Consider the following 12,655-nt stretch of genomic DNA (forward strand, 5'->3'; position numbering starts at 1 on the left):
AAACCTGCTGTGAAGAATACTGGTTGGTAATTTCTGTGAAACTGACACCAATTTGATTATTTAGGAGTTATTTATCCTGTTTAGTGTCACAGATGCTTTAAAGTATCGTAGAGAACTGTCTTGTGATGTATAGGGAGTAGGGCTGCACGATATATCATTTGAGTGCAGCCTTAGTATCGAGTAAGGAATCTTTCTTTAGTGTCTTTAATGTGAACAAATGATGATGTGGAGATCTGCGTAAGTGCAGTAGTCAGAATAATTGGAAAAATAAATCGGAATCAAATTGATTTTGGGGGATCAGTGATCATACCAAGCCCTAAAGTATTATAGCCCTTTCAGTGTGGTGAACCCAGTCACAATGGTTGTGAATGGACTCGCACGTCTGAAGAAGAGTTTAATGTTTTTAAATCTTCCTTTGCAGAAAGTTATTATAGACCGAAATGATTATTGTGAAGAGAAACAGTCCCTAAAACACGTATTTTTCATATTTGCTACTGTCATGATAACAATTTATTGTGGATGATATATCCGCCCTGAAAATAATAATTTTAAGTAATTTTAAGACTGATAAATGATACTAAAGTAATAATAATGGTAATAGAATAGCATAACAAAGCAATTATATCCATTTAAAGACACAAAAATCTAAATATATGCTTTATTCTGCACCTACTGCAGAATTCTGCACTGTTTATAGACCAATATCACCATTATCACATATTATTAATGTCATGTCCATGTTATGGAAAGTAAGTAAAGTGGTTATATGTGTGTGATAATCAGATGTGTGTACCTGTGTGATGTAATAACGTGTGTGTGTGTGTTTTATTTTTGTATAGGCTGTAGAGGAGAGGAGTCCTGAGAGTCTCCCCCAGGAGGAAAGGTGAGTTTTACACACCCCACACACACACACACCCAACACACACACCCCTACACGCCACAGTTATCCCTGATTACATCACACTGTGTCTGGGGAGGAGAGGAGGGATAGCGGGTGCTGTGCTCGCGGAATCATCCTTTCCTCAGACAGATCAAAGAAAAGAGAACTCTCTGCTACCGTTTATTTCTTTATTCACGCTACGATAAGTGATGTAATTATCATAACAGGCCTACTAGTGTTAAGAGAGAGAGTGTGTGTGTGACATTCTGCTTTTGGGAAGCTGATCCTGGATCAGCATCTGCTCAGCATGCTTAACATGAATGAACTCTGAATGGAATATTTTATCAAACTTTCACTTTAATTCATTCTTTCATTTCAGTATATTGAGCTTATTTTAGCCCAGCACGTAATAGATAAATATTTTGTGTGTGCGTGCGTGTGCGTGCGTGTGCGTGCGTGCTTGTGCGTGTGTGTGTGTGTGGTTAGTAGAAAGCTGTCACAGCTGCTGCTGGTTAGCATCAGTAATGGAAATAGCAGATCTGTGTGTGTGTGTGTGTGTGTGTGTGTGTGTGTGAGACCCTCTTCCTGATACACTCCTACTGTGCCTCACCACACCTAAAATGGGCACACTGCGTTCTGTGTGTGTGTTTTATTTTTGTACATATTTAAGACAAAAATGTCCTGGCAAGTGTTAACTCTGAACAAACTGAATTGATTTGGCCAATCAGCTGATGGCACTTGAGCTGTGGAGTGTTTAGTTATTTTAATGTTCTCTCAATTTAAACTACGCAGCGTACAGAAGTTTTGTGTGTAAAGTACAGTGCTGTGAAAAGTATTTGCCTGTTTTTGCTTTTGTTACACTTTTTTAGATGATCAAACTGACTTTATATCAAACAAGTGACCTGAGTAAATACAAAAAAGCCCTTTTTATATAATAATTTCAATTATTAGGGGAAAACACTACCCAAACGAATCTAGCCCTGTGTGAAAAAGAGTTTACCTTCCATAAATAAACTAGGATTAATCACTTTTTAGAAATTTCGCTACTACCCACAACCAGACCTGATTACTGCCAGACCTGTAGAATCAAGAATTCACATAAATACAATCTGACTGACAACATGAAGCAGATAAAAGATCTCAAAAAGCAGCACATTATTAAACCCCCATCTGAAGAAACTCAACAACAGATGAAAAACAAAGTTATTGATCATCTATCAGTCTGGAAAAGATTATAAAGTCATTTCTAAAGCTTTGAGACTCCAGAGAACCACAGTGATTCACTATTATTCACTAATGGAGAAAACATGGAACACTGGTGAACCTTCCCAGGAGTGACCGGCCGACCCAAATTACTCCAAAAGGGCATGAAGAACTCATCCAGGAGATCCCAAAAGAACCAGGAACAACATTTAAAGAACTGCAGGATCTCACTCGCCTCAGTTAAGATCAGTGTTAATGATTCAATAATAAGAAAGAGATAAAAAACACTGCTGACCAAAAACAACAAAATTGGAACTATTAGGAAGGTGTGTGTTTGTTACATCTGGAGTAAAGCTATTAAACACATCATTTCAGTGAAAGATCATCATACTGAACGATGTAAAACATGGTGGTGGTAGTGTGTGTGGATGTGATGATGATCTGGAGCTGCTGGATAACTTGCTGTAACAGATGGAATTCTGCTGTTTATCAGAAAATCCTGAAGGAGAAAATCCTCCATCTGTTCCTTAGTGACCTCAAGCTCAGGAGTACTTGGGTTCTGCAGCAGTACATTTTGGATTCGTGTTGGCCTTTTGTACTTGTTATGGTTTTCTAGGTGGTTCCTGTGGTATTTTAGTAGATACGAGGTTGGTGTGGTTGCTATGGTGTTCAGGGTGATTTCTGAGGTGATTTTAATCTAGCTTAAATGCTTAATTGCTCTCGTTCACACTGTAGACTTGTATTCTATAGTATGAAGCTACGATTAGTCAAAGTAATCGTCATTGTCTTTTATAACTTTATAATTAGATTATAACTAATTAGTAATGTCTAATTCAGTACCGTGGCACACAGCAGCTCTCTGCAATAAAATGAATGGGATCCCACCCTCCCCTGCAGCCGTGCATGCATGCACAGACTGTTATCATCCAGCTCACAGAAAACAGAAGAATCGTTACTTTCACTTTACTCTGTACTTTCCCCACATCCTCTACTGCTGTCTATACACACACACACACAGCTACTCATAGGCCCACTATCTATCTCCAGCACACTGTGGTTAGCACTACTGGCTGCAGAGCGCTAATCAGACAGGCACACCTTCAGTGACCAGCACTCCTCTGTTTATTCACTTTACTAAATATAAACCTACAATAATTACTAATACTAATTTACAGTCTTGCAGCTTATTGTTTTCTCAGCCTAATAACTTAAGAACCTCTAAACTCATCAGCATAAAGCATATATATGAGTTGAAGGATCTAGAAAGAAATGCTAGCATTTGTATAAACTGCAGAGTTGTCGCTCTTTGTTAATGATTTGTGATTAATCCACTGTATAACTTGAGAGTTTTATCACAGTAAGTTTCTGTGGCTGATTCACTGCTTTATTTCTCAGTTTTCAGTTATCAACTATAATCCAGTGTCTGAGGAGAGCTCTGTGTCGTCTTTGAGTTTTCCCACGGCTGAATTTATTTACAGATCAGAGCCTCATATATCCACACATGATCACATAAACAATGTTCTGAATCATTGATTCCAATCTGCACTTGACTTCTGAACCGATTCACTGAGTCACACATTGTGTCCAAACAGCACCAGATCACATGATTATAATTCAGGAAATATCAACATATTTTAAAGTTTAAATGTCTCCCAGCTTTTAAATGCCTTATTTTCCACTTAGTTTCCTTTGATTTTTAGTAATCAAGTGAATCAAAACACTAAACATTTCTTGATTTGATTCCAAACGGGAGCATGTGTGAGATTTTCTGGTTGGGAGGGGCTCTCCTCTCAAACAACTCACAAAGTTAACTATCAAAGAAATCCCATAACCCCTTTATGTTCTTACTAATTTCTTTAGTTCCCTGTTTTTTTTATTTTTGCATTAGTTTCTGTTGTGTTTTGCTGTGGTATAGTTTCAGTATTGGTATTGAGATATTTGGGCAGGCATCTTATTGAAAGTCTCAGTTTTGGTTTTGTGACAACACTACTAACTTGTACACTGTCATGATGATGCTGATGTAAGTGTTTGGAGTGTGTGTGTGTGTGTGTGTGTGGGGGGGGGTGTATTTAGCAGGACTCTAAGTGTGTGTTTTTGAGGTAGTTTCTTGTGAAGGTTCTCTCAGTTGGCAGGAATCCACAGATGGCCTGTGGTTGGGTTTGGGTTGGGTTGAATTACACCTCACAGTTCTCTACTGTTTCTCCTACACTTTAACCAGAGGGAATGGAAGGGTTATGTCACACTTGTTTGAACAGGCACACATACACACACACTCTCTTACACACACACACACACACACTCACATTCTCACACACAGAGAAAAAAACATTGGAGCTGTTTTACACAGCTCTGTGTGTGTTTACAGTTTGTTTCAGTGATGGCGGCGTTGATGCTATCTAACTTCTATCCTAAATAACTCTTAATCAGTAATCAGGCAGCTATTCTATGACTAGAGGAGTGATGATATAGCGATACACCGATACATCAAATGATTTTTGCTTGTTATATGTCATTGATTTGTGATAAATATTTCATATTTTTTGTTTACAGTTTCTGTAAGCTTATATTATTTAGTTTAACAGGTTTGAATGTAGCATAGTTCTGGCATGTTAAATCTAGATTTTTGTGCCTGTTCTAATTCACAGCAGACTATAAGGCTTGTTGGGTCATTGTTTTTCTAATTTCTAATTTCATCTCATTGTCCTCCCAAATTAGCTAGGCCAATTGTCCCGTCCATTAAGCTGCTACTCAGCTGTATATCCCCCACAACACCAGGAGGGTAAAGAAGACTAGCACACGCCTCCTCCGACACATGTGAAGTCAGACTCCACCTCTTTTTGAACTGCTGCTGATGCAGCATTGCTGAGTAGCATCACAGCGCTAACGCTCAGAGGAAAGCGCAGCGACTCGGTTCTGATACATCAGCTCACAGACCCAGCCTAGTGCTGATCCACATCACCCTAGGAGTAAACATTCTTGAGTTATTAAGCTGAGAATACTAAATAAATGGGCTATTGTATTGCTTTTAATGATGAAGAATTGTATTCTGTGCAACACCAGTGACATATCGAGTATCGCAGAATCACAGTATCGTGATAATGGTGTATTGTGAGATGCAGTGTGTTTCCCACCTCTAATGCCAACTAAAATATCGAATTGTATTAATAGTGTTTGTAATGTTAGCATAGCTGTTAATTAACTAGTTAAGTTAATAATAATAATAATACATCTGTTAGTCAGAAGAAAATAATGCCCTAAACATTGAAGTGGAAAAACTATATAATGGATTTTCATAGGGCCAGTCTCTACAGAGAGTATTCAGCAGCCCAGCCTCTGTAACACACACCCACACACACACACACACACACACACACACAGATCGTTGAGAGGCAAATGTTTATCCAGCAGGAGCTGCAGTGTACGGACTGCGCTCTGGGAATGGACTCGAGGAATTCAGACATAGCACTGGGGCCAGATAAACAACTGCAATAAAAACACACACACTGCTTTTAATAGACGTTTTAAAGAAAATCTGGCCAAAAAATCCAACTCGCAGTAGATACAGTCTCTCAGCTGAGACATGTCTTCTTTACCTAAAGGAGAACGCTGATATGAAATGGACGTGCTGGTTGTGGTGAAACAAAATAACAAGTACAAATATGGCTTACCTAACATCGCTCATACTCTGTTTTTTGTAGTAATTATAAATAGAGTATTTTACAGACTATAGGGCTCACCAAAATCTAAGATGCATTATGTGACACTAGTAAGGAATAGGGGTATTGCTATGTTTCCTTCTAATTCAGTAGGTCTCGCCACTGGGTGGTGGTAGTGGTGGGGGGAGGCGGGTAGCAGTTAACTAGGTTAAGTTAAAGCTAAGTTACTGTAAGTAAACAAAACTGTAATTCTAGCTCTTCCGTTTTTTTTTACAGTAAGCTTAGATTTCCAGATTTCCACTTAGGCAGCTAACGTGGTAGTCCTAGTAAATGCCACCAGACAGCGCTACACTGAGAACAGAGACCACATCGTCATTAGGAGCTCTAAACCCACAAAGACCAACTGCTGACGTGGACTTGAAGCAGCATAAACTCTCATTATCACATTACTAAATCTAAAGCAGCATAAACCTTAAAAAAACGTCTTTCCTGATCAGCTGCTGTTTGAGTTTTAAGTAAATTGCAGCTGTAAATCACCTGATGAATAACCGTGTGTTCATTCATTTTATTCAGTGTAGTGACTCAGCCTCTCTACAGACTCCAGCTTTCCACTGAAAACCACCAGCTCCATTAATATCCATACTGGCTATTTTTACACTGAACAAAATCCATTATATCTCTTCATGTCCTCTGGGTTTATTAACACACACTATAGTTAAAGAGCTGCTCTGCAGCTTCAGTTTTAATGTGTGTTTTACGCTGTAGTTTGTAGTTTGTGTGTAAAGGCTTTATTCTCACTGTTTACCAGACCTTTGTTTATTCAAATTTGCTTTGACTATCAAATTTCAGCCGTTGTCTTTTTTGTCTTCTTTTTGCACTGGAGCGCATGCTGAACTCTCCTGTACGTGTGGGTGTGCACTGCAAATGAGTCACTGCACTGGCATATTGTATATAATATTGTAATATAATATAAAAAAGCTCTGATTTTACCAAATTGAAAAACTCTGGAATATAATTAAGAGGAAGATGGATGATCACAAGCCATCAAACCAAACTAAACTGCTTGAATTTTTGCACCAGGAGTAAAGGCATAAAGTTATCCAAAAGCAGTGTGTAAGACTGGTGGAGGAGAACATGACACCAAGATGCATGAAAACTGTGATTAAAAACCAGGGTTATTTCACCAAATATTGATTTCTGAACTCTTAAAACTTTATGAATATGAAATTGTTTTCTTTGCATTATTTGAGGTTTGAAAGCTCTGCATCTTTTTATGTTATTTCAGACATTTCTCATTTTCAGGAAATAAATGCACTAAATGACCATTTTTATTTGGATTTTATTTTTTTATTTTTTTTGCAGAGCTTTATATTAAGCAATATTAATAAATCTGCTAATGAGGTAACTAATGTTTTGTTGTAAGATAACTTAAGTAAGACTTGAATCGACCCAACTGTCAAATATTATTTATTATTTGTAGCTACGTAAACTGCTGTTCAGTTGCAGTTTTACCTGATTTATTAGCCACTCTTTCTGCTGCTTCATTCTAAGCTGTTTACACACTGAACATGGTGTGTGTACAGCGTTCACTGCTCGCAGCCACACAACTCAGTTTGCTACACCACAGCTTTACACCGCACAAATATACACGCTGGATCTGGAACACACAACCTTCTTACTGTATTTACTTTCCTGCTCCTGCACCAGACGGCTCTGACCAATCAGAGGAGACTGTGTGCTTGCATGGTTTATTGGGGCGCATTTTAGTGCGTTAAGGTTTGTGCCTGTGTGAAAACAAACCAAGCCGAAGAGAAAACGCTTGAAGTAAATAAAATCATCAACCGATTCAGACCATTGAAGCCAACTACAGGTGTAAAAACACTCTCAGTGTTGATTCTATTATTGAATAGAAGTGTGTAAAGTTCCAGAATCAGTGCAGCAGTCTGTTCTGAACTTTGGCCCTGTTTGCTGGTATTGATGAGTGTGTGTGTGTGTGTGTGTGTGTGTGTGTGCAGCAGCTGTTGTGTAATATTGATCACATGCTCTGTTATGAGCTGTTAGTCTGTTAGATCTGAACTGTGCTGTGCTCTCGCCGCTCACTTTAATCTCACTACTGCCTCAAACGTGCCGAGAATCCGACCAATTACTGCAGCCGTATGAGATTTCCACAGTACGATAACTGTCTCCAGAAAAATCTCACGTCATCACAGTTACCACTGTCTTCCTAAAGCACAAATTTGCCGTATTTTTCAAAATATAAGGCGCACTATCAGTAAAGGTCTATTTTCTGGTCTATTCAGCAGGTCTTGTTAACTAAGTTAATTAAAGCTAAGCTAAGTAAACAAAACTGTAATTCTTAGTGCTGGATGTTAATCTACACAGATTTATCTTCTGAAACTGTTTATTTGGGTGAGTAAAGCGCTTCCGTTTATTTACAGTAACCTTAGAATACCACATTTCTCCAGCACTAGGGCTGGAGCATTAGCATTGGTGGATAACTACTAGCAGTTAGCAGCTAATGCTGCCTGGCAGTGCTACACTAAGGAATCCTGAGTGTTCTCGTAAGCCCAGGGTGATATTAGCTAGCGGTTCTTCCCACATAGCTTGTTTCAACACGGTAAACACGCAGACTACAGTTCGATATGCTCACCTCTGAACAAAAGAAGAGTTTTCGTGGTTATAGGGTAATGCTAATACTGCGCCTACAGGCTACAGGCCGATAAGCTCTGAACGAGGAAATAGTGGTTAGCGGCTAATGCTAATGCTAATTGGGAACTAAACTGAAACTCCTGTATAACTCTGCACTTCAGTGGAGTGGCTTTACTTCTTAATACCTGACTGGTACAATTCATACATAAGGAGCACCGGATTATAAGGTGCACTAACGATTTCTTATGACGATTTCTTATGACATCACAATAAGGGAACCTGCATAAAACTACCCTGCACCACCCCTCACCCATCAACACCCACTAGAACCCCACCCACTAGATCTTCTAGTTAAAAAAAAAAAAACGTTTCCGTTTGGGTCTGCTGGTTGAGAACGTCAGACTGTGCGGAGCAGGATTAGCCAGACTTTTTCTGAGGGAGGGATCTGTTGCTACTGTCCTTGGCAAGTCAGCAGATGAGGGAGATTTTAAATGATGAGTTTTGTGCTTTTATTGCAGCTAAGCATGTACTAGCTTGTTCACATTTTGCCATTTAGCACAAGCTAACAATAACCTGTGGAAAATACTTAGCGTAACATGGGGTGTGACCAGCAGCAGCATATTTGTATAAAAGTGACAGAGCCCTTAAACGGATCATTCTAAAAGGGACTAAAACTGTTAAAACTCTTTATGTGTGAGTGATTGCATGTATACGACTTCATGACTCCACTGCGCTACAGTTTGATTAATGCTGATGTGTTATAACGGGGTAATAACCATTCCATCACAGTACAGTACAGTCGGTTAAGTCCTGTGGTGTGGTTGTGTTTGTGGAGACTGAGGCTTTAGCGTTAGCAAAACCCGGTCTGCCAGTTTTATCACAGCAATAAACAAACCAAGCAAATGTTTACATACAGCCACGAGGACAGATCACACGACTAAATGTTTAACATAAAAAATTTATCATTTATATTATACACTTACATAATAAATGTTTAGCAACAATAGTTGTAGCAGAATTTAAAAAATATATTTTTTTTGTTCAAGTTCAGCCTAGCTTAGCTACTTCGCTAACACCAAAGCTAAATTCAGTATTTACAGTGTTACTATTACCATTACACTCAACTGACTACAACTGGAACAACCTAATAACCTCATAACTTAAACTCCTTAAACTAGCCAAAAATGTCAGTTAGCTAACAAGCTAACACGTGCTAAAAACAAATAAACATAGTTAACAATCTAGAATCTGTAACAAATATCTCAATTAATATACTAATGAATTAGTTATATTATTAGCTTCTGCTGCTGTTAGCTTCTACTGTTAGCTTCTGCTGTTGTTAGCTTCTGCTGTTGTTAGCTTGTACTGTTATTAGCTTCTGTTGTTGTTAGCCTTTACTGTTATTAGCTTCTGCTGTTGTTAGCTTCTGCTGTTGTTAGCTTGTACTGTTATTAGCTTCTGATGTTGTAAGCTTCTGATGTTGTTAGCCTTTACTGTTGTTAGCTTCTGCTGTTGTTAGCTTCTGATGTTTTTAGCTTCTGCTGTTGTTAGCTTCTGATGTTTTTAGCTTCTGCTGTTGTTAGCTTCGGATGTTGTAAGCTTCTGATGTTAGCCTTTACTGTTATTAGCTTCTGCTGTTGTTAGCTTCTGATGTTTTTAGCTTCTGCTGTTGTTAGCTTCTGCTGTTGTTAGCTTCTGATGTTTTTAGCTTCTGCTGTTTTTAGCTTCTGCTGTTTTTAGCTTCTGCTGTTGTTAGCTTCTGATGTTGTAAGCTTCTGATGTTGTTAGCCTTTACTGTTGTTAGCTTCTGCTGTTGTTAGCTTCTGATGTTTTTAGCTTCTGCTGTTGTTAGCTTCTGATGTTGTAAGCATCTGATGTTAGCCTTTACTGTTATTAGCTTCTGCTGTTGTTAGCTTCTGATGTTTTTAGCTTCTGCTGTTGTTAGCTTCTGGTGTTGTTAGCTTCTGGTGTTGTTAGCTTCTGCTGTTGTTAGCTTCTGATGTTTTTAGCTTCTGCTGTTTTTAGCTTCTGCTGTTGTTAGCTTCTGATGTTAGCCTTTACTGTTATTAGCTTCTGCTGTTGTTAGCTTCTGATGTTTTTAGCTTCTGCTGTTGTTAGCTTCTGCTGTTGTTAGCTTCTGGTGTTGTAAGCTTCTGATGTTAGCTTCTGCTGTTGTTAGCTTCTGATGTTTTTAGCTTCTGCTGTTGTTAGCTTCTGGTGTTGTTAGGTTCTGAAGTTGTTGGCTTCTGCTGTTGTACAAAGTAGTCCAGATTGTATCTTTCTCTTTTTTAACACAGTGTTCAAATTTCAGAATAAAAGTCAAAGCCTTGACAACTTCTAGATTTCTGCAACTTAGTACAGAGTCTGCTGTTTTAAGGATATGCATTATCTTTATTTATGCACTTATTACATTGTGTTTAGAGTTTTATAGTAATTATTTGGATTAAAATAACAAAGAAGCCATGAAGCTTAAGTTTGATATGTGTAAAATGTGCCCAAGCATATTTGCATATGTAGGTAATCGACCTTATGCAGTGTAACATCTGCACGTTAGGTGTTGTGTGTTTTGTAGGGCTTTTAGTTATCAGATCCACTAACTTAATGACTAAAAACAGAAGCATTTCTGAGAATGACAGCATTGAATACTGAGTGTTAGCTTGAGCGCTGTTAGCGTCAGAGCTACTTTCAGCATGAGTAATGTTCTTCACTTCTTGTTTATAGATAAGTGAGTCATAAAGGGACAGAAAGCTCATTATAACAAGATTATTAAAGATCATTAAACAGCTCCACTGGGTTTTAGATACGCATGTGGTGATTTAAGAATGCAGTTAGCATCATGCTAATCACTAGATGGTGTGATTTCACTGCTTGTTAGGTACGTTAGCCTCGTAGCTCCACTGCAAAACATGACTGGTTCTGTGATCGCAAGTTCTTCGCTTGTTGTGGTTTTCACACTACATGAGTGATTAGTAACACAGCTCACCAGTTGCACCTTTTTTCACCGTGTGAAAAGACAGACTCATCTGGTTGCTGTCAGAAACACGTTTTGTTACGAGAACACACCTGAACCTGCAGAGAATCTCAATACAGGAGAATACCCGCCTGAAGTGAGTCCAAAATGAATGAGTTCATATGGAGCAATTGAGTAAAATCTGAGTTTATTAATGTCTGATCAGTTTTATACTGAATTATGCGCTTATATCCTCAACACTGAACTATATCAAATGTTTTAATATAGATTACCAGTCAAAAAGTGTGGTTTAAATGTTGTGCATGGTTGAATACAAATAAAAAATGTAATCCAAACTGTAAAGTAAAACATATGGAATTATTTATTTAACTGTAAAAAAAACATCTCTGCTGGATTTTCTCAGTCAGCTTTATGAGGTAGAGTCACCTGGAATTCAGGCTTTCAGTTAACAGCTGTGCTGAACTCATCAAGAGTTAATTACTTGAATTTCTTGTCTCTTAATGTGTTTGAGAGCATCAGTTAAAGTAAAGTAGTGAAGAGGTAGAGTTACAGGTATACAGTGAATAGTGAATATTTGAACTACTCAACTAAATAAAAAAAAAAATTCAACAGTCACTTATAATAAGATGAAACTGGCACTCATCAGGATCAGTACAGTACAGGATAAGTTGATGAAATACAGATGAAAGCGTGCACTGGACTCTAAACAGCTTAAAACAGGAAATGGCTGAACGCTGCTGGTGTTCTAGATTGAGGGTATTTGTTCACTTCCTGTAAGAACCATCTTTACCGTAACGCTGCTTACACACACACACACACACACACACACACAGACACAGACACACACATACACACATAGCATAGCCTCACCAAGATTTCAGTAAGAGGAAGTGTGAGAGCAGGACATTGTAATTAAGGCCTTCTGTTTGTTTGTGTCACGTTTTGTATTTTATTGAGATTTAAAGTGATAGATTAACATAAAGTTGCACCTACTTTGATATTTATTAATATCGATACTTAGTAGCTCCATCTTTCGCTGCAGTTACAGCTGCAGGTCTTTTTGGGCTTTGTCTTTACCAGCTTTGATCATCTAGAGAGTGAGATTTCCTCCATTCTTCTTTATAAAACAGCTGAAGATCAGTCAGGTTGGATGGAGAGCGTCTGTGAACAGCAGTTTTTATGTCTCTCTACAGAAGATCAATGGGATTTAGGTTTTTAGGACTTTTACTGGATCATTCTAACACATGAATATTCTCTGATCTAAATCATTCCACTGTAGCTCTGTTTTGCTGTATG

General features: G+C 38.2%; 1 protein-coding gene across 5 annotated transcripts in view; it reads left to right on the top strand.

Moving 5' to 3' along the window:
- tmem131l (transmembrane 131 like) overlaps positions 1-12,655 on the top strand; it is a 97,119-nt gene that overhangs the window by 12,884 nt on the left and 71,580 nt on the right. For all 5 annotated transcript variants that reach the window (XM_022667220.2, XM_049472557.1, XM_049472558.1 and 2 more), the window contains exon 3: positions 840-883. In XM_022667220.2, the coding sequence (XP_022522941.2) occupies positions 840-883 (44 nt within the window). The remainder of the gene's footprint in view (positions 1-839; positions 884-12,655) is intronic.

The sequence above is a fragment of the Astyanax mexicanus genome, chromosome 25 (assembly GCF_023375975.1).
Source record: "Astyanax mexicanus isolate ESR-SI-001 chromosome 25, AstMex3_surface, whole genome shotgun sequence".
NCBI lineage: Eukaryota > Metazoa > Chordata > Actinopteri > Characiformes > Acestrorhamphidae > Astyanax > Astyanax mexicanus.